The sequence below is a fragment of the Pollachius pollachius genome (genome assembly GCF_949987615.1).
Source record: "Pollachius pollachius genome assembly, chromosome: 9".
NCBI lineage: Eukaryota > Metazoa > Chordata > Actinopteri > Gadiformes > Gadidae > Pollachius > Pollachius pollachius.
The window spans coordinates 361,255-384,282 of record NC_136942.1 but is presented as its reverse complement, the minus strand read 5'-3'; the positions used below and the strand labels follow the sequence as shown (position 1 = coordinate 384,282).

The following is a 23,028-nucleotide window of genomic DNA, read 5'->3' as shown; positions in this document are numbered from 1 at the left end:
ACATGATATTACCTGGATACAATACTCACCATGCATAAATGGAATTAAAAGATTTTCAATCCAAGCTCCATTTCTAATACCGTCTTTAGTACCATGGCTGTGTTTTAATGACCTGTTTGTCGCCCTCTGTCTGCTGTCACATGTAACAACAGCTGTGTGTTTTCCAGTTAATGAAGGAGTTCCCTCTTCTCAGTATGTTCAACATCCATGAGAACCTACTGGAGTCTCTGTTGGAGCTCCAAAACTACGCAGACGTACAGGCAGTACTGGCCAAGTACGACGGTAAGCCAGAGAGACACCCCCCCCAAGCTGACTCTAGGAGGGGCGTTTGTGAAGGAGATGATCATGTTGATTTTTTTCCAATCTGCCGCTGGCTCAGTCTCGGCTCTCGTCTGTTGTCCGGTCCACACTAAACCGCGTGCGTGTGTGTGTGTGTTTGTGTGCTCCACAGATATAAGTTTACCTAAATCTGCGACAATATGTTATACAGCAGCACTGCTCAAGGCCAGGGCCGTGTCTGACAAGTGAGTATGGGGTCAGGGGTCAGCGGGGATTAGTGTCACCGGAGGGTTACCGTGTTATTATTGGATGGATGCCTTTGTCTACGGATGCCGCTTAAGGGCAATGGACTTGATATGTACACACACACACACACACACACACACACACACACACACACACACACACACACACACACACACACACACACACACACACACACACACACACACACACACACACACACACACACACACACACACACACACAATCTACTGTCAAACCCATGATGTTTGCCTCACATTTCTTCTTTAATGTCGGATCACAAATGCACCTACCTAGAGATCCATTGCCTGTGGAAAGAATGCAATACATGAGCCGTGTGTGTGTTGAGCATCCTGTGTGTGTGTGTTGTGTTGAGCGTCCTGTGCGTGTTGTGTTGAGCGTCCTGTGTGTGTGTGTTGTGTTGAGCGTCCTGTGTGTGTTGTGTTGAGCGTCCTGTGTGTGTGTGTTGTGTTTAGCGTCCTGTGTGTGTGTGTTGTGTTTAGCGTCCTGTGTGTGTTGTGTTGAGCGTCCTGTCTGTGTTGTGTTGAGCGTCCTGTGTGTGTTGTGTTGAGCATCCTGTCTGTGTTGTGTTGAGCGTCCTGTGTGTGTTGTGTTGAGCATCCTGTGTGCAGTGTTGTGCCTGAACGCGTTCACTGAACGATAGTTCATGAACTCGTTCATATTTTGGGCGAACGTGAACTGAACGTACTGTATTACTGCCTGATGAACGTTACTGTGAACTCGTTCATTCTGGTGTCAGTGAACGCTCACTCGGTTTAACTTCGTTCAATGGGGGGGTTATTTCTCTATCAACACGGCGGATGCGCGCGCAGGTCGCCGTGTTGTTTGACCGGTTGCCATGGTAATCTCTGTGCGGTTCATTTGCAGTTGCGGTGTTGCCAGCTTACTGTTACATTAAACTGTCGTCAGAAAAGGCGGTTATATGCTATAGACCATATAGTATCTGTCGTATAAAGGCTGGGACGAATTTCGAATTATAAATATGTACACTTTATTTTGAAAGTTTAGACCGTCGTGATTCCCATTGAAACGAATGACGCGGTGATTATTCTTCAAAACGAGAGCATTTAATTTGTGAAAAATGAAATAAACTGTAATTAGACAACGCGGCTATATGCTATAGACCCTAGAGTATCTGTGGTATAAAGGCTGAGACGAATTTCGAATTATGAATATGTACAATCAGCGGACTAGAATACCTCATAGAATCATTGCTTGTTTGCCGGAAACGGAAAGGGGGGGCTGTTCACGTTTGGTTGTAGTCTTTTCGCTCGGTTCTCCGTCTCAACAGTAGGGCAAGAACCGAACGAAAAGACTACAACCAAACGTGAACACCCCCCTTTTCCGTTTCGGGTTAACGAGCAATGAGTCTTCCAACAGAAATCAATGGGATTTAAAAAATGCCCTAAATGTGCAATGAAAACTGTGTAAAGTGAAACTGTATTTCGCTACGATACTTGATTCAACCACTCTATTTCATCCTAGACAAACCACAAAGGGGGCTCAATGTTCAAAATACCGGAAAAAACGAATAGCTCACAGCAACATATTGAAAAAATGAACTATGAACTAGTTCATATTTCGGAACTGTGAACTTAGTTCAACATTTTGAATTATGAACGTTTAACTGAACTATTTCATTTTAAAATTTGTGAACTCAACTTTGAACTAGTTCACGTAGAAAGTGAACTTTCCCAACACTGCCTGTGTGTGTTGTGTTGAGCGTCCCGTGTGTGTGTTGTGTTGAGCGTCCTGTGTGTGTGTTGTGTTGAGCGTCCTGTGTGTGTGTCTGTTGTGTTGAGCGTCCTGTGAGTTGTGTTAAGCGTCCTGTGTGTGTGTTGTGTTGAGCGTCCTGTGTGTGTGTTGTGTTAAGCGTCCTGTGTGTTGTGTGTGTGTTGTGTTGACGTCCTGTGTGTGTGTGTGTTGTGTTGAGCGTCCTGTGTGTGTTGTGTGTGTGTGTGTTGTGTGTGCGTTGTGTTGAGCGTCCTGTGTGTTGTGTTGAGCGTCCTGTGTGTTGTGTTGAGCGTCCTATGTGTGTTGTGTGTGTACGTTGTGTTGAGCGTCCTGTGTGTGTGTGTTGTGTGTGCGTTGTGTTGAGCGTCCTGTGTGTTGTGTGTGTGTGTTGTGTTGAGCGTCCTGTATGTGTGTTGTGTTGAGCTTCCTGTGTGTGTGTGTGTGTGTTGTGTGTGCGTTGTGTTGACGTCCTGTCTGTGTGTGTTGTGTGTGCGTTGTGTTGACGTCCTGTGTGTGTGTGTTGTGTGCGTTGTGTTGAGCGTCCTGTGTGTGTGTGTTGTGTGTGCGTTGTGTTGACGTCCTGTGTGTTGTGTGTGTGTTGTGTCGAGCGTCCTGTGTGTGTGTGTGTTGTGTGTGCGTTGTGTTGACGTTCTGTGTGTGTGCTCAGGTTCTCTCCAGAGGCTGCCTCCAGGAGGGGGTTGAGCACCGCGGAGATGAACGCTGTAGAAGCCATCCACAGGGCGGTGGAGTTCAACCCCCACGTCCCCAAAGTAAGACATGTCCCCTGGGGGGAGGGCGGGGGGAAGACTGGTACGGCAGTGGGAAGACTGGTACGGCAGTGGGAAGACTGGTACGGCAGTGGGAAGACTGGTACGGCAGTGGGAAGACTAATGTGTTGTTCCCTCTGTGATACTGTACTAGCGGTTCATCTCTAACCTGTCCCCCCCAGTATCTCCTGGAGATGAAGAGTCTCATCCTCCCTCCAGAACACATCCTGAAGCGCGGCGACAGCGAGGCCATCGCCTACGCCTTCTTCCACCTGCAGCACTGGAAGAGAGTGGAGGGCGCCCTCAACCTGCTGCACTGCACCTGGGAGGGCAGTATGTACTCATGTAGATACAAAGATATATATATATACATATATACACACGTAACGCACAATATATACACTCCCACAATACACTCATGGCACCGCATGGGCACCGAGCTATGCATTCATGTGTGCGTGTGTGTGTGTGTGTGTGTGTGTGTGTGTGTGTGTGTGTGTGTGTGTGTGCGCGCCCCCCCACAGCCTTCAGAATGATCCCGTACCCCCTAGAGAAGGGTCATCTCTTCTACCCCTACCCCATCTGTACAGAGACGGCCGACAGAGAGCTGTTACCAAGTAAGACACTTATAGATGGAGCACTCACCTGTATGACACTTATAGATGGAGGACTCACCTGTATGACACTTACAGATGGAGCACTCACCTGTATGACACTTATAGATGGAGGACTCACCTGTATGACACTTATAGATGGAGGACTCACCTGTATGACACTTATAGATGGAGGACTCACCTGTATGACACTTATAGATGGAGGACTCACCTGTATGACACTTATAGATGGAGCACTCACCTGTATGACACTTATAGATGGAGGACTCACCCGTATGACACTTATAGATGGAGGACTCACCCGTATGACACTTATAGATGGAGGACTCACCTGTATGACACTTATAGATGGAGGACTCACCTTTATACTCGTCCATTTGCCTCTAGGGTCTCTTGTTGTTTATTTGCGAAGTTGAGTAGCCATTTTAAGATTAATTACGCATTGATTTAGCCTATGTACGGACAAAATCCTTATTTATAACCTTGTCAATGTCTTGACTATATTTTCTATTCAGTTTGCAACTCATTTGATGAATTAAAGTGTGAGGTATCATGGAAAACATGAAATTGTCTGGGTGACCCCAAACTTTTGAATGGTAATGTATATTTCCGGGTTGAAGTCCTTGTTACACAGATTCAAAGGTGACGTTATGAGTGTATCTGCATATCGAGGGCAAATCCCTTGTTTTCCCTTTAAATTGACCCACTGGATGCCAGCCACACTAATTGGGGCCAGGAATTGAGTTATGTGTTGTAAGCTGTTACCGTGGTCACATTTCAATGCAAAAGCCTGTGATTAGCCCATGAAAAGAAGCATCTAAATGTATTTCTTTGTGCCTCTGTGTGTGTGTCTCGTTTGTGCGTGCGTGTGTTCATGTGTGGAAGCAGTATTCCACGAGGTATCAGTCTACCCCAAGAAGGAGCTGCCCTTCTTCATCCTGTTCACGGCCGGCCTCTGCTCCTTCACTGCCATGCTGGCGCTGCTCACACACCAGTTCCCAGAGCTCATGGGCGTCTTCGCCAAAGCTGTGAGTGTCTCTGTCTCTCTGTAGTTCTGTCTCTCTGTCTGTAGTTCTGTCTCTCTGTCTGTAGTTCTGTCTCTCAGCCTGTAGTTCTGTCTGTAGCTCTGTCTGTAGCTGTCTCTGTCTGTAGTTCTGTCTCTCTGTCTGTAGTTCTGTCTCTCTGTCTGTCTTTCTCACAGTGTTGTTACCAGCTAGCAGGATGTGTACCTGGGTTGCTTCTGTTGTCCTTCACCAAGTCTTTATTATAGATAAAGACATTTTATTTTGTTTGCCATGTTTGTAGTTTAGAGTATTGGGTTCGGGCCTCTCTAGTTTCTGTTCCATAATCATGTTCGTATCCTGCTTGGAACAGCGTTATTGGTTTCTAACTTGGATTTTCTTTCTATCTTCTCCACCAGTTCCTGAGTACTTTATTCGCTCCTCTCAACTTCATCATGGAGAAGGTGGAGAGCTTCCTGCCCTCCAGCCTGTGGCACCAGCTCACACGCATCTAGACGGGGGAACCGTCCGACAGACAGATGAACTGACGGCCAGTAGCACCGTCTGGACTGGACTGACACACCTTTGTGCCAATAAACAGAACAGGAGACAAAGCCACTGCTGGAGAGAGAAGGGATTCAAAATGAAATAAAGAAAACAGAATTCAGAATAGTTTTGGACTTTTTATTTGTTATGTTTGCCATTGCGGGGGACGTGGATCTCTTGTAAAGCCGTTTGTTGTACAAAAAGAGGCGAGCGAATTGCCATCTTTAAAACGTGGAAAGAAACAAAAAAGTACAATAAAGGACTGTTTTACTGCAAGCTTCTACAACGCCCGTGATCATTTTGAATCAGGTTTGTACACACAAAACCAACAAGGGTGAATTGGGTCAGCTGACCTGCTGGGTGGTCTGTTTTGCAATGTGTTCCCCACCACCATCATAGGGACTGGCGTTAAAGCCCCAGAAAACATTTGACTTTAAGTGCTCAAATAACTTCAGTCTATAGATCTGTTAAAATTTTTCTTTTGCTGAACCTTGATTTCACTGGTGGGGATTCTCTCACCATCCTGAACTCACTCCCATCTGAATAAAGATCTGACGACATCCTCCCACGATCAGGTGCAGACCAAGATTGCTTCCAACATGAGCACAATCCACCCTGAGAAATTCATTGCAGTGAATTAATATCAGGAACATTGGTGGCCCATAAACGTTGGATCTTTTAAGGTTATGTTCCCTTGAGTGTAATCTGCTGGATCACCAGTCGAGGGCAGCAGATTGACACTCGTGTCTGGAATCTTGGAATGAAAATAAAGTGTTCAGTAGGGAACTCTAGGGTTGTCTGGTCAGGATTGGTGGAAGTGTTGGCTTTAATACTTAGGTCACTGGTTTGATAATCTACATTTAATTTGCTGCAAATGTATACATTTCACCTGTACAATAAATCTGGATTAGAGCATATGTTAAATAATAAGTTTTACTGAGATTACAATGCACATTGTAATTGATCTACCTAATGTTATTGTGGGTTTCACCAATTTCAGAAAGGCACAACCTGTTTGATACTGTTGAATACCTCTTTTAAGCACTGGTGAACTGAATTACAGTCACTTCAAGCGGTTATGCAATGATCACAGCTATCCTGTTACAATATGTCATAAAAGTAATTCATTCTGTTAAGAGGGGCAACAGAATGCAGTGTTTAATGATGATCCAGCCAATCTCTCCCCAGCTTATCAGATGTTTCTACGATCAGAATTAATGGGTGGGGCTAATTTCATTAAGCTGATCAGAGTCAAGTTCCATTTGCCAGTGGAATCTGACTCCTAAATGTCCCACGGTAGGTGATGCCTGGCCGTCCAGGCAGTTACAAGTCTAAAGGAAAATATGGTCTTAAATCCCTTTGCTTGTGTAAGCAAGGGGGTGACTGAGGACTAGAATTGCATCGCATAACCCTTTAAATGCTTCCGCAGCCTGGACAAGGTTTAGGATACGTTTGGAATCCAGATTTTTCCCATTACTTGGGAGTAAATAAATACAATGAAACCAAAGTAGTGACTGCCATTGGCCAACAGTAGACCACATAGGACGAAAGATAGTCTTACAAGCTTTCTAAACAAACATCGCTCAGAACGGTCACCCATTCATACCTTGGTTCTGTTTTCTGTACCACTGCTTATGAGCAATATTTGGTAATTAGAAACCATTTTGCTTCCTGGGTGATTCAGGTATTTCCATACATGTGTTTTCAGTGAGTGTTGCATATGTGCAGTGTTACGAACCAATTCCCGCCCCCTCAAAAAACATCACTTTGGTCTCCAAATTAAATTTGGGATTGTTCCGATGTTGTGAAGCCAGAAGAACATGCGTTCCAGGTGTTTAAGATGTGTTTATGAGTGGACAGGCCACCGTGGCACGAAATGCAACATACTCGCAAATCTCCAACACATCTGTTGACAAACATGAAACGTAGTCAAGGTCTACTGCTGGGTTCTGAGCCATGAAAAGGGGAAACTAACACCCATGGGGAGATAAAGGTGGCAAAAGTGAATTGTGAATGAACTCAGCAGCACGCTGGTCTGTCCTCTGCTAATGACGTGTTCATCAGACTGCTCACTGTCTCCCCTTTGCAAGCTGCTTCTGCACTACACAGGAACAGAGTCAAGGAGAACAGTCCAGAAACACATCCCCTTGGATGAGATCTTCACACACACGAATCTCTCTGGTGGTCATAATGTTCTTTGTCTAAGAGTTTTTCTCCCAACCCAAAATGCAAGAAGTGCTCCCAGATACAAGGGTAAGTGCTTCAGTGACCGACTTGGAAGAACAGAACTACAGAGTATATATGAATGTGTTAATACAAAACATCAACAGGTGCAATTATGTAACATTAGAAGGAGATTGACACGCTACATACTCTGCTTAATACTCAACTAGTTTGACCTTTGAAACTTGGATAGTAATGACGTTACCCGATACAGAACCGAGACTCACATTTCTATTTCTACATTAAATAAGGTGAGTCGGGCGAGGCAGAACTGGCAGACTGCTGGGTCCATCTACTAAGGACAGAGTTCACCTCAACATGCCCTCTGACAACAAATAGAGATGACCAATCTCAATCGAATTCCTCCATCTTTGGTGTACTCATCATCACATCATCATCTCATTACTGTCTGTCTAAAACCTGTCCCGCTTTCAAAAGCCTGAGGCCTTTTTATAGTCAGTCTCCGATGCCGGTAATAAACATGGAGCTAGCATATTGATATATTAGGTGTGTTATGTGACGGCCCCTGTACAACGACGCGTAAGAACCTGATACGTATGCAGAGTTACCAGACGCAAGACTGGATTTTTGAAGAAGATTCCAGCTCCAGTCATCATCTTGAAACGAGGAAAGAGAGCTCTGATTGGCTGACAGAACTGGGCGTTGGGGCTGGGGACGGGTCACGTCTGACCCTTGCAGGTGTGCAGGTCGACCTGCAGGTGGCAGTCTTGGCAGCGCACGGCACAGCACCAGTGGAACTTGCACTCACACTGGGTGGTGCGGCTGACGCGCGACGTGTCGTAGCCACGCCCACAGCACATGACCTCACAGCTGTCCACGCCACGGGACGTCCTGTTGCATACTCGCCCGCCCGTTCCAAGGGACCCTGGAGAGAGAGAGAGAATCACATGAGACCCTTGGGACCCATCAGAGGTGGTCCGTCTTAAATATTACCCCTCGATGAGACCTACTCGGTTAGGGTTAGGGTTAGGGTAACCCTAACCTACTCTGTTTAACTGTCATTGAATGAACTGTATTGACTTTGGAGAAGAGGTTGTGGAGGTGTGATGTACGCACCTATCGTAGGTATGTACACCCTGGCACTTAAAAATAGTACTTTGCATAGTGTAGCTTCCTATCCTAGCTATCTTTGTTATATACGGGGAATGGGTTAACCTAGCAATTTTAAGTGCTTGGCACGTGTTTCGTCTTTACGGTACCGGACAGCGATATATTGTTGTTTCTCTTTCTTCTGACAAATGTACTTAGCATCTGCTAAGTGCAGATGAAGTCTGTGAGCAAATGACCTTCCTCTGCTGTTCTTACATCCACACACCATAAGTTTTATACACGTGTTGCAAACAACCGCATCCCAAGTTGACTGGACAAGAGCCAGCCATGGCTGTGACCAGGGCGAGGTTAGAGAAGAGAATGGAGAGGATAGGAAGAATAAACAGAGAGAAGAGGAGAGGCTAAAGGTAAAGGCAGATAAGATAAAACTCAGGGAACAGGAGCCGTGTGGTGTGGCTAGAGGTCAGTGTAAGAGATATTACACCAAAGAACAAACCTGATTTTAATCTGTGTATGTCAACACGGGGTTGATTTGAAACCTTTACAGACTTCTATTTTTACGTTGTAATACTGCAGGCCAAATTTATGTTAGCCAATGACTTCACTTGTTTAACCACGCCTCCAGCAACATGATTGGTCGAAACATATAAAACATTTAGACTCAAACTTTAGATACCTTTTGATATTTTGAGACACAGGAGGAGCGTGGTTCAGGTGGAGAGGGGAGGGGAGGGAAGGGGAGAGGTAGAATGATGAGTTGTGGAGAGAGATAGATGAGAGAACGATGAAAGGAGCTTTCACCCAGGCCTCCACTCTTCATCGGCCTCCACTCTTCATCGGCTGGGTATTTTATATTTGGCGTGTGTGTGTGTACACACACACACACACACACACACACACACACACACACACACAGACACCCTGGAGAAGATCCCGATACTGTACTGGCCTCTACACAGATTTTTAGGCAAGTATCAGTCTCATAGCCGCAACACATATTCTCCTGTTTTAGAAAGACAGCAACGAAGGGTTCCCAGCCTGTTAAGAGTAACTATTTATTCCGTGAATTGCCTGTCAGCAGGTGTTTATGTTCACTCGGGTAAGCCTTTTCTGAAGTGACACGTAAAACATCAAATTCCAATGTTGTGGAATTCCTTGATATTTACTTTCAAGCTGTCTTTGTGAACCCTCTGTCTCGCTCTCTATTATATGTCTGGGCATGATCTAAGCCCCGCCCATCTTGGCAACAAACCTGTCCGTCATCCACGGTATGCTGCACCGCTAGGGGTGACATCATGGCTTCTCTCTCTCTCTCTCTCTCTCTCTCTCTCTCTCTCTCTCTCTCTCTCTCTCTCTCTCTCTCTCTCTCTCTCTCTCTCTCTCTCTCTCTCTCTCTCTCTCTCTCTCTCTCTCTCTCTCTCTCTCTCTCTCTCTCTCTCTCTCTCTCTCTCTCTTCCCCCCCCCCCCCCCCCCCCCCATCTCTTTATTGGATTAGGGTGACGGGGTGCAGAGGGATGAGTGTGGCCCCTGACTCGCTCTGGCGTGCGGGCTAATTGATTTCCCACTCGGAGGCCGCTCCCCCTCTGACGGAGACACAAGGTGAGTGATTGAATGTTTGCGGTTCAGAGGTGATCGAGGGCCGGTTGACCTGCTCTTTTCCCATGCAGTGTAATGTGTGTGAGGGAGAATGAGCATGAGACTGGGTTATTTAAGGTTGGAGTCTATATATCAGAGACAGAATGGGAGAGAGGGAATTTGTTCATAAAGGGGCCAACAAAGGAAGAGAGGGCAATGTTTTTCCATAGCGCATGCCCCCCTGCTCAGCCTGTCTGTGATGCAGACAGGCTGTGAAGCGGCTGTGATGCACTGGTGCCCAAGGCAGTTCCCAGGGGCCACCCACCCTAGTTCCGGAGGGCCTCTTTTAAATGGTTGCCTTTGAGCAGGGACTTGCTTGGTTAAAGCAACGTCTGCGTCCAGTAGTTGGCTAATTGGGTGAGGTTTGAGAACACTGTCTCTCACACAAGGTCAGGAAATTTAAATTAGAAACCCTTTAACCTCTTAAACTCACGGAAGACCGTGATCACTCTCGCAGCAAAAAGGCATACAACACTGTCCTCATTATGTAGAAAGAGTCATATCACATTAAACATGAGAAAGTCTGCCACAAGCACATACAAGTCATTTTTACACACACCAAACACAACTCAAACACCAAGCGTATTAATTAGACAATTAAAAATAGGGTGGAGCTTAAGAGCTTAAAGCAGTGTGTGTGTGTGTGTGTGTGTGTGTGTGTGTGTGTGTGTGTGTGTGTGTGTGTGTGTGTGTGTGTGTGTGTGTGTGTGTGTGTGTTCCCTACTGTGTGTGTAATGGGCCTTAAACCGACTGATACCTGACCACCACACAACCTCTGAACCCACACGTACTACAAACACACACACGGCAAACACAGAAACTCTACACACACACACACACCCCAGTCTCTCATGATCAATGACTTCAGGTTTTTACGCTGTCTCTATAATTCACACATTCAATTTTCATTCACACATTTTATGGGGGAGGGGAGATATCCAACCCTCCAGGAGCCTGTCTCTGTGCTGGACTGCGTACATGTCACCAGCTCTATGATACAGAACTCTACTGACCCCCCAGCTCTATAGAACTAAAGGCCCTGCAGCCCTCTACTGACCCCCCAGCTCTATAGAACTAAAGGCCCTGCAGCCCCCTACTGACCCCCCAGCTCTATAGAACTAAAGGCCCTGCAGCCCCCTACTGACCCCCCAGCTCTATAGAACTAAAGGCCCTGCAGTCCTCTACTGACCCCCCAGCTCTATAGAACTAAAGGCCCTGCAGCCCCCTACTGACCCCCCAGCTCTATAGAACTAAAGGCCCTGCAGCCCTCTACTGACCCCCCAGCTCTATAGAACTAAAGGCCCTGCAGCCCCCTACTGACCCCCCAGCTCTATAGAACTAAAGGCCCTGCAGTCCTCTACTGACCCCCCAGCTCTATAGAACTAAAGGCCCTGCGGCCCTCTACTGACCCCCCAGCTCTATAGAACTAAAGGCCCTGCGGCCCCCTACTGACCCCCCAGCTCTATAGAACTAAAGGCCCTGCAGCCCTCTACTGACCCCCCAGCTCTATAGAACTAAAGGCCCTGCGGCCCTCTGACCCCCCAGCTCTATAGAACTAAAGGCCCTGCGGCCCTCTACTGACCCCCCAGCTCTATAGAACTAAAGGCCCTGCAGCCCTCTGACCCCCCAGCTCTATAGAACTAAAGGCCCTGCAGCCCTCTACTGACCCCCCAGCTCTATAGAACTAAAGGCCCTGCAGCCCTCTACTGACCCCCAGCTCTATAGAACTAAAGGCCCTGCGGCCCTCTACTGACCCCCCAGCTCTATAGAACTAAAGGCCCTGCAGCCCTCTACTGACCCCCCAGCTCTATAGAACTAAAGGCCCTGCGGCCCTCTACTGACCCCCCAGCTCTATAGAACTAAAGGCCCTGCAGCCCTCTACTGACCCCCCAGCTCTATAGAACTAAAGGCCCTGCAGCCCCCTACTGACCCCCCAGCTCTATAGAACTAAAGGCCCTGCAGCCCTCTACTGACCCCCCAGCTCTACAGCCTGGATAGAGCTCACAATACCCTGGGAGACATTTGCATACATTCAAATATATATTACGCCTTACCCTTCCACTGTTTATGGACATTTGTGTTATATTATAGATGCTTTTATGTTACATCTTATTTTCTTTTGGCAATGTCAAGCCGATCTCTGGTAAATGACTGGGATAAATTGCAGGCACCACCATTGCTTCACACTATTCACACATGCATCTACGTTCAGGTACAGATCCGAATAGGTCAGACTTATGCGTACTTTCTGCGATGCCCGTAGTCTCTCATTGTGTTCAGGAAGTAGTTTTAATGGCGTTTGTAGAATCAAATTGTAATTGCTTAGACTTTTCCTAAACCTTTTTCCCAGTTTTAACCACTTTTAGCTGTTGTTTTAACAGTTTTATTTTCTTGTTTCACCAATAGACCACATGTTTAGCTTTTTGTATTCTATTTCAATTGTCCAGTGTCCCCTTAACCACTGACTTAGTTAGTTTCAAAGAATAATTATTGATATCTTTATTTTTGTTTGTTATTATTGTGCTCTCACGTTCCTACGTTATCCTCCGACCGGCTTATCCTTGTGGTAAGGTTAATTGTCCTGTGAATTATTGAGGCGGTTGAGGCGTTGACGATGAGACAATATCTATTTTTTCCGTGATATACCTCATTAAGAACCACGCATTCGATACGTTCAAAAGGGGCATAAAGAAAAGAGTTTGATGCATTGGCGTTACGTAAACGGAATCAAATGCGTCATCAGTGGAGTCTTTTGATTGGTTCAGAAGCCTTACTTTAAAGGGGACATATCATACCACCAGGTGTGAGTGTGATTAGCCATTACAAGCCGTTTTCAAAATGTGCAGCATTGTGACATCACAGGTGGCCGTGTCCATCTAGATGTGTGACGGATAGATGGACACGCCAACCTGTGATGTCACAATGCTGCACATTTTCAATCCTACTTGTAATGGCTAATCACACTCACCTGGTGATATGATATGTCCCCTTTAAATGTGTCTCAGGTCAGAGGACCCTTCACGTGCCTTTCCCAGCAATCTCCCTGCTTCCATCAGAACGCAGCCATACCAGCAATGACCCGGATATGTGACTAGTTCCTGATCATGAAATCACCAGTGTATTAGCCAGAATATCTAGCCCCATTCACACATGACCCCAGGCAGGAAATGTTCAGGAACATTGCCGGGTAACACTGCATGCATGAAAGGGGCTTTAATGTCCCTTTTCCACGCCAATAAACTCCTTTAAATCTCGGCAGAGAAAGAGAGCGAGCGCGTGTGACAGACATCGAAAAAAGACCGAACCACACAATGAACCGTGGGTCTGAGGGAGAACAGAACGGATTAAGGATCAGGCGTGGACTAAGCAGAACAAAAAACACAGGACACGCATGTTCAGCGCTGCATGTACCTGACTCTAAGTTGCGTATGCAGAAGTCCGGCGAGTCCTCGAAGTACACCAGGTCGTTCTTGCTGGGACGCTTGAAGTGTGCGTGTGCCGCCGTGAAGCCCGCGCCGTACTGGTTGACCGCCACCTGCACGGCGCCGTTGTAGCGCCTCCGCAGGTGGTCCCCGGTAAGACGGAAGTCGGCCAGGGCCAGCCAGCAGGTCCTCAGACTACAGGAGCCGCTCACCCCGTGACACTTGCACTCCAGGGTCATGAAGCGCTTCACTGCCTGCAGGGCGGGGAGATGAGGACTAGAGCCATACGCTGCACGTGAACCTCCTACCATGGCGCACTTTGATTGGTTCACTATCTCGGATACTGGCCAATATCCCATGATTGAGATCTCAAACTCGGTATATTGTTTTAATCGCAAAATGTCCCGCTTTGCAGCAAATAAACCACCAATAAAAACAAATAAATCCCAGCAAAAAGTATTATCTTGTTTATTTTTGGAGTGCTCACGTGTAGTATATCCTAAAACAATAAGCGAATAATTGTTAATTATAGACACTAGCCTCCTAATCAGCCTTAATTATAAACACTAGTCTCCTAGGCAGCCTACATTATGGACACTAGTCTCCTTCTAGGCAGCCTACATTATGGACACTAGTCTCCTAGGCAGCCTACATTATAGACACTAGTCTCCTAGGCAGCCTACATTATGGACACTAGTCTCCTAAGCAGCCTACATTATGGACACTAGTCTCCTCCTAAGCAGCCTACATTATGGACACTAGTCTCCTCCTAAGCAGCCTACGTTATAGACACTAGTCTCCTAGGCAGCCTACATTATGGACACTAGTCTCCTAGGCAGCCTACATTATGGACACTAGTCTCCTAGGCAGCCTACATTATAGACAGTAGTCTCCTAGGCAGCCTACATTATAGACACTAGTCTCCTAGGCAGCCTACATTATGAACACTAGTCTCCTCCTAAGCAGCCTACGTTATAGACACTAGTCTCCTAGGCAGCCTACATTATAGACACTAGTCTCCTAGGCAGCCTACATTATAGACAGTAGTCTCCTAGGCAGCCTACATTATGGACACTAGTCTCCTAAGCAGCCTACATTATAGACACTAGTCTCCTAGGCAGCCTACATTATGGACACTAGTCTCCTAGGCAGCCTTCATTATGGACACTAGTCTCCTAGGCAGCCTACATTATGGACACTAGTCTCCTAGGCACCTACATTATAGACACTAGTCTCCTCCTAAGCAGCCTACGTTATAGACACTAGTCTCCTAGGCAGCCTACATTATGGACACTAGTCTCCTAGGCAGCCTACATTATGGACACTAGTCTCCTTCTAGGCAGCCTACATTATGGACACTAGTCTCCTAGGCAGCCTACATTATGGACACTAGTCTCCTAGGCAGCCTACATTATAGACACTAGTCTCCTAGGCAGCCTACATTATGGACACTAGTCTCCTCCTAAGCAGCCTACATTATGGACACTAGTCTTCTAGGCAGCCTACATTATAGACACTAGTCTCCTAGGCAGCCTACATTATGGACACTAGTCTCCTAGGCAGCCTACATTATGGACACTAGTCTCCTTCTAGGCAGCCTACATTATGGACACTAGTCTCCTAGGCAGCCTACATTATGGACACTAGTCTCCTAGGCAGCCTACATTATTGACACTAGTCTCCTAGGCAGCCTACATTATGGACACTAGTCTCCTCCTAAGCAGCCTACATTATGGACACTAGTCTTCTAGGCAGCCTACATTATAGACACTAGTCTCCTAGGCAGCCTACATTATGGACACTAGTCTCCTAGGCAGCCTACATTATAGACACTAGTCTCCTAGGCAGCCTACATTATAGACACTAGTCTCCTAGGCAGCCTACATTATGGACACTAGTCTCCTAGGCAGCCTACATTATGGACACTAGTCTCCTCCTAAGCAGCCTACGTTATAGACACTAGTCTCCTAGGCAGCCTACATTATAGACACTAGTCTCCTAGGCAGCCTACATTATAGACAGTAGTCTCCTAGGCAGCCTACATTATGGACACTAGTCTCCTAAGCAGCCTACATTATAGACACTAGTCTCCTAGGCAGCCTACATTATGGACACTAGTCTCCTAGGCAGCCTACATTATGGACACTAGTCTCCTAGGCAGCCTACATTATGGACACTAGTCTCCTAGGCACCTACATTATAGACACTAGTCTCCTCCTAAGCAGCCTACGTTATAGACACTAGTCTCCTAGGCAGCCTACATTATGGACACTAGTCTCCTAGGCAGCCTACATTATGGACACTAGTCTCCTTCTAGGCAGCCTACATTATGGACACTAGTCTCCTAGGCAGCCTACATTATGGACACTAGTCTCCTAGGCAGCCTACATTATAGACAGTAGTCTCCTAGGCAGCCTACATTATAGACACTAGTCTCCTAGGCAGCCTACATTATGAACACTAGTCTCCTCCTAAGCAGCCTACGTTATAGACACTAGTCTCCTAGGCAGCCTACATTATAGACACTAGTCTCCTAGGCAGCCTACATTATAGACAGTAGTCTCCTAGGCAGCCTACATTATGGACACTAGTCTCCTAAGCAGCCTACATTATAGACACTAGTCTCCTAGGCAGCCTACATTATGGACACTAGTCTCCTAGGCAGCCTTCATTATGGACACTAGTCTCCTAGGCAGCCTACATTATGGACACTAGTCTCCTAGGCAGCCTACATTATGGACACTAGTCTCCTAGGCAGCCTACATTATAGACAGTAGTCTCCTAGGCAGCCTACATTATAGACACTAGTCTCCTAGGCAGCCTACATTATGAACACTAGTCTCCTCCTAAGCAGCCTACGTTATAGACACTAGTCTCCTAGGCAGCCTACATTATAGACACTAGTCTCCTAGGCAGCCTACATTATAGACAGTAGTCTCCTAGGCAGCCTACATTATGGACACTAGTCTCCTAAGCAGCCTACATTATAGACACTAGTCTCCTAGGCAGCCTACATTATGGACACTAGTCTCCTAGGCAGCCTTCATTATGGACACTAGTCTCCTAGGCAGCCTACATTATGGACACTAGTCTCCTAGGCACCTACATTATAGACACTAGTCTCCTCCTAAGCAGCCTACGTTATAGACACTAGTCTCCTAGGCAGCCTACATTATGGACACTAGTCTCCTAGGCAGCCTACATTATGGACACTAGTCTCCTTCTAGGCAGCCTACATTATGGACACTAGTCTCCTAGGCAGCCTACATTATGGACACTAGTCTCCTAGGCAGCCTACATTATAGACACTAGTCTCCTAGGCAGCCTACATTATGGACACTAGTCTCCTCCTAAGCAGCCTACATTATGGACACTAGTCTTCTAGGCAGCCTACATTATAGACACTAGTCTCCTAGGCAGCCTACATTATGGACACTAGTCTCCTAGGCAGCCTACATTATGGACACTAGTCTCCTTCTAGGCAGCCTACATTATGGACACTAGTCTCCTAGGCAGCCTACATTATGGACACTAGTCTCCTAGGCAGCCTACATTATTGACACTAGTCTCCTAGGCAGCCTACATTATGGACACTAGTCTCCTCCTAAGCAGCCTACATTATGGACACTAGTCTTCTAGGCAGCCTACATTATAGACACTAGTCTCCTAGGCAGCCTACATTATGGACACTAGTCTCCTAGGCAGCCTACATTATAGACACTAGTCTCCTAGGCAGCCTACATTATAGACACTAGTCTCCTAGGCAGCCTACATTATGGACACTAGTCTCCTAGGCAGCCTACATTATGGACACTAGTCTCCTCCTAAGCAGCCTACGTTATAGACACTAGTCTCCTAGGCAGCCTACATTATAGACACTAGTCTCCTAGGCAGCCTACATTATAGACAGTAGTCTCCTAGGCAGCCTACATTATGGACACTAGTCTCCTAAGCAGCCTACATTATAGACACTAGTCTCCTAGGCAGCCTACATTATGGACACTAGTCTCCTAGGCAGCCTACATTATGGACACTAGTCTCCTAGGCAGCCTACATTATGGACACTAGTCTCCTTCTAGGCAGCCTACATTATAGACACTAGTCTCCTTCTAGGCAGCCTACATTATGAACACTAGTCTCCTAGGCAGCCTACATTATAGACACTAGTCTCCTAGGCAGCCTACATTATGGACCCTAGTCTCCTAGGCAGCCTACATTATGAACACTAGTCTCCTCCTAAGCAGCCTACATTAGACACTAGTCTCCTAGGCAGCCTACATTATAAACTCTAGTCTCCTTCTTAAGGAAACAGGTCTCCCCTAGGGCAGCCTGAACTGTACACCCGTCTCCTCCTAATGCCCAGATGATGACTCTGGGTGGTGATTGGCCGGGACTGTTTTAACTTTCACCTTGACCACAGGTGATACGATCAGAGCAGTACGGTGAACACCTGCCATCGTTCCCCTGGCATCGCACTTATCCAAGAGCACTCCTTAAGGCTTAATTATGTTCCCACGTTGACGCAACACAATGACCGTGCAGTCGCTTCGACGCAGTCGTGAACCTGTTTTGGTTGTGTCGGGTTTACATCGGGTATTAGTTAGCGGACCAATCAGACGCAAGGTTCAAATGTTTGGGAGGCACACGTACGGCCCTTGCGGTGGACGCAAGAAGGGTCCGCAAGGACGTAAGGGGTCCGCAAACCCCCTTGCGCTGTGTCGACGTGGAACCAAAACTAAGCCTTCACTCTGCGCTACGTGTACCCTGTGGGCATGCCTACCTTGGGGCCGGCGCGGTGGCTGTGGAGGTTCATGCCTACCTTGGGGCCGGCGCGGTGGCTGTGGAGGTTCATGCCTACCTTGGGGCCGGCGCGGTGGCTGTGGAGGTTCATGCCTACCTTGGGGCCGGCGCGGTGGCTGTGGAGGTTCATGCCTACCTTGCGGCCGGCGCGGTGGCTTTGGAGGTTCATGCCTACCTTGCGGCCGGCGCGGTTGTTGTGGAGGTTCATGCCTACCTTGGGGCCGGCGCGGTGGCTGTGGAGGTTCGTGCCTACCTTGCGGCCGGCGCGGTTGTTGTGGAGGTTCATGAGGGCGCGGGCGTCCCGCTCCGCTCGCTCCTTGGCGTCCACGAAGGTCTGGCTGAAGCGCACGGCGTGCTCCAGGTGGTCGCTGCAGCCGCCCCAGTCGAAGGCGCCCTGGGCGTCCCGCGACGAGCCCTTCTTGGTGGGGTCACAGGAGCAGGAGTCCAGCTGGCCGCCGCTGCAGGCGCGGGCCAGGGCGTGCACCACGCCCGCCGAGGACACGGCGTACACGAAGGCCGCCTCCCGGCTGCCTGCTGGGGCGGGTTGGTTGAGTAGGGGTAGGGTCACCATGACGTAGGGCAGCGGTTAATCTAATTTTGATCGCGATTTTAGCGTCAAACGATCAAAAAACTAATATAATCAAGTTTTTGATTATAATTATTATTTATTGTTTTCATTAAATGTTTTACAGAAAGTGCAGAACACCTGGATACATATCCGTACATTATTTTAGATTTGAACATTTTCTTTTGGACCATTTTTTGTATTATTTTAAGGCGAAATTTCAAAGTTCTCAGTTACAAAAGATTTTTGGGAGAGACATGCTGAATAAATACATCATGTTTTCAAACCCAAAAATAATCGTTTGAATAATCGTGATTTCAATACTGACTGAAATATTATTATGATTATGATTTTTTTTTTCTACGATCACGTGAAGATAAGAGATAAGATAAGAACTTTATTTCATCCCATACATGAGAAATTCACTTGTTACAGCAGCCCATGGAATATAGAAAGATGCAAAAATAAAATTAAGTGTATAAAGTGTCCAGCAATACATACATAAAATAAATAAAAAGTCACAGTGATTACAATGCCATGCCATAAGGGCATAAATGTACACGCCTAGGGTTACCCAATAAATGAGGCTAAGAGGTCCTTCACTACAGAATAAATACTTAATTAATTACACATGAACAGTGGAAAGTCCCTTCGTTACGGGTATTAAGACATGCCGTACTTTGGTTATGGCGTCTTTAAAGGTCCCATATTGTACCACCAGGAGTGAGGGGGATTAGCCATTACAAGCCGTTCTATTAGCCGTAATCTGCCTGCTTCTGCGTTTTAGTGACGTCACAAGTAGGCGTGTCCACCTAGATGTGTGCTGGGTAGATCAGTCTACCAGCCCACCCAGTGAACTGTAGCAAACGGTGCTCATCTATCCATCACACATCTAGGTGGACACGCCCACCTGTGATGTCATAAGAGACAGATTTTCAAAACTGCTTGTAACAGATAATCACACTCACACATGGTGGCATGTCATGGGACCTTTAAGTACGGGTGGGATGGCGATGACTTGGAGACCCTTCGATAGGGGAATTAAGACATGCTGTACTTTGGTTATGGCGTCTTTAAAGGTCCCGTATTATACCACCTGGTGTGAGGGTGATTAGAAAAAGAAAAATCTGCCTTTTCCTGTGTTTTAGTGACATCACAAGTTGGCATGTCTACCTAGATGTATGATTGATAGATCAGTCTACCAGCCTGACTTTAACAAACGTTGCTCATCTATCCATCATACATCTAGCTGGACACGCCCACTTGTGATGTCAGATGAGGCAGATTTTCGAATCGGCTTGTAACAGCTAATCACACCCACACCTTTTTTCAATATGAGCAATTGGGAAACACGTAGAGCAGCTCTTAGGGTGATTTGGCTTTTCAAAAAGCACCTTTCGCTGTCTTGAGATCCATGAGCTGCTTAATTAATTTGGGCTGAGATCTAGGACATTGTCTACCTCTAGAAAGTTTCCAACTCTGGGCCATAAAAACTGAATAAACACTTCTGATTTTGAATTGATGTGGGCAAAACAAAAAGGTACAGATGGCAGCATTACAGACAACAGTTCAAGCCAATAGCAGGCATTCAGATGTGTCTCTGTTGCAGTGACAGAGGGACTGAAGATCCAACTCCGACCTACGATTCATTCTGACCAAATTAAACACAAGCTTTAACCAAACCTAGAATTGAACACGGGCTACACAGAAAGCGATTGATCACATACAGATCACTTATAAACTACAGAATTATTTATCCACATTATGTTGTGTTATATTAATTAAACTTAAGGGAATGGGAACACATGACTATCCAGAGCTCAGAGTTCTTGTCACTATATGGATCTTCCATGGTTCACTTCACAGGTTACAACTCATTCAGGGTCTACTTTAAGACCGTGAGAGTGCCCAGTATGCTTTAAGTCAATTAACGACAGCCGCCTCTAACCTGTCACCGTGAGAGCCCTAACATTTCTCCCAAAAAAACTCTCTATGTATATCTGCAGCTCGTCCCATTAACAACTAAATATTACCAGTGTTTTATAATGTGTGGAAACATTAAGTACAACTTTAAGTATTTTGGGCGAAAATCTCCCTCCGTCAATGGGAGATAATGGCCCTAAGCCTAAAGAGATCGTGGCACCGGAGGCAGAAAAGTACTTTGCAAATGTTTGAAGTTAGTCCGACGGAATTGGCGTTGAGGAGCTCCTGAGAGCTGCCTCCGTGTGCGGGTAATGTTGCCAGTCGTCTCCGCTAATGCCGTGTGACAGAACCAGGCTCAGGCAGGGAGGTCCAAATACCGCACGGCTGATTAGGGACCCAGATGAAACGGACCAGTTGGAAGTTTCGCCCCGCAGGTTAATGTAAAGGGCCTGGGAGTGGAACATCAGGCCGCCGGTGCTATATAGGGTCTTCCAGCGGCATTAAAAGAGACCCGGCTTGTTATAACACGTCGTTAGAGGCATAGAGGCTTAGTAAGGGAAGGAGAGGGGTCGGAAAGTGACACGTCTAATTTGACAGTTTACTGCTCTGCCTAGAACACGGCTGTCAAATGCATGCGGGAGCTGGTGATGCGAAGATCGGATCTTTTTCGGACTCGGATCTCGTTCATGGGTGAAAAGTGTTAACAGCGAAACGTAGGGGGTTTACATTAAAATTGTTTTTTAAGCAGACAAGTATACAAACTGCACGAAATATCCAACACAAATTTTCATATAAATTACCATTATTAGGTTTACTTTCGCAAATGAATAAACAATGTCTGAGGAGGTATTTAAGTGCACACATTTAAACACCACATCGACAAGGGGTCCAAGTGATACGCATGTGCAAATCCAACAACGAATTAACGATCCACTCACGAATCAGAGTAGCCTACGAATCAGATTGCAAAAAATATTCGTTATTTTTGGTCGAATCGTTAATGAATCACACATCACTAGCTGAAGCTTGGCTACCGATCGGTGGCAGTCAGTGACAGAGCGACTCCGTCAACTTGATAAATGCAGCACTGTAAAATGATACCATGTATGGAATGCGACGAAAGGGCGAAGATTAAAAAAATGACATGTAGGCCAACTTTGGTTTACCTGCCTTTGCCAAACTTATGAGTACATAGCAAGGCAACAAGCCATATTCCTATTGATTCACGCACGCCTATGGCTTGTTTGCTCATACAAGTTTGGCAAAGGCTGCCGAACTATAGTTGGCATGCATGCAGGAGCTGGCCCGTCTCAATTATATGCGCTTATATTCAACTGTATGAAACATGACATTGGTAGAGAGCCTACTGGTACACATACGCCTAGCTGCTTTTCCCCCTCTCGAATGCAGAGTTCTTTTGCACAAGAAAAGTGAATCGGAGCAAAAACCAACATTGCACAACTCACTGCGTAGAAGGAGCCTTCCGAACAGGCTGTGGTCCTTCGCCATGGCCTGGCAGTTCCAGCGGTGGTTTTTAAACTGGTGCTGGCACTCTGCGATCCAGTCCTTCACCCCGGCCCCGATGGCCTGCATGACTTTGGGATGCTGGCGGCACAGCTGTCGCTGCTTGTTCACCAGCCCGGGGATGTTGTCGCACATCACCTGCGATCCGATGGTGCCCATGTACCTGCACGCAGGAGAAGATGGCTTACAAGAGCAAATATTTAAACCATGTATAATTGACGCGATATTTTTCTTTTTACGGTTGATGCTGTATGGCAAAGCTATAGCTAAAAATTAAAGTAGACGCTTCCTTCCCCCCCACATGTGATCGGAGTGCGGCCTACACTGAGACGGTCTTTGCGCACTGTGTGTTGTGGTGGTTGTTGTAGGTGACCGTGACTCATACTTACCACCAAGACGCATCGACATGGGAGGTCAGCCAGCACATTGCTACTGATAAATAAAAAAATATTCCACTTGGTAATAAATTCATAATACCGCACAGTTAATGGCAGTATGCACCTGTACTTAATAGTTCCATTAGTTTAATGAAAACGCAACCCAAAACAGGACGGCGGGTTTTTAACTTATCGATGTGCCCCCCCAAAAAAGAGCGTTTTATCGAAAATAAAGACTATCGCATAAGGCTAATGCGCTTGA

General features: G+C 46.6%; 2 protein-coding genes across 5 annotated transcripts in view; one reads left to right on the top strand and one right to left on the bottom strand.

Moving 5' to 3' along the window:
- The window catches only part of LOC307080104 (suppressor of tumorigenicity 7 protein homolog), a 32,408-nt gene extending 26,301 nt beyond the window's left edge, over positions 1-6,107 (top strand). The window contains exons 10-16 of one of the 4 annotated variants that reach the window (XM_079742719.1): positions 168-282; positions 452-524; positions 2,966-3,068; positions 3,248-3,398; positions 3,590-3,682; positions 4,568-4,707; positions 5,100-6,107. In XM_079742719.1, coding sequence (XP_079598845.1) covers positions 168-282; positions 452-524; positions 2,966-3,068; positions 3,248-3,398; positions 3,590-3,682; positions 4,568-4,707; positions 5,100-5,195 — 771 coding nt within the window. In that variant the 3' untranslated portion in view covers positions 5,196-6,107. Of the gene's footprint in view, positions 1-167; positions 283-451; positions 525-2,965; positions 3,069-3,247; positions 3,411-3,589; positions 3,683-4,564; positions 4,708-5,099 lie in introns of all 4 variants that reach the window. The other 3 variants (XM_079742718.1, XM_079742717.1, XM_079742716.1) reach the window with 3 other exon arrangements.
- A 2,022-nt stretch (positions 6,108-8,129) lies between these two features.
- Positions 8,130-22,861, bottom strand: wnt2 (wingless-type MMTV integration site family member 2; the record flags this gene model as incomplete). The annotated part of the gene is made up of 5 exons (XM_079742600.1): positions 8,130-8,335; positions 13,567-13,831; positions 18,631-18,908; positions 22,332-22,552; positions 22,779-22,861. 5 exons carry the CDS (start codon positions 22,859-22,861, stop codon positions 8,130-8,132), a joined length of 1,053 nt encoding a protein of 350 aa, XP_079598726.1.
- Positions 22,862-23,028: the final 167 nt, after the last annotated feature.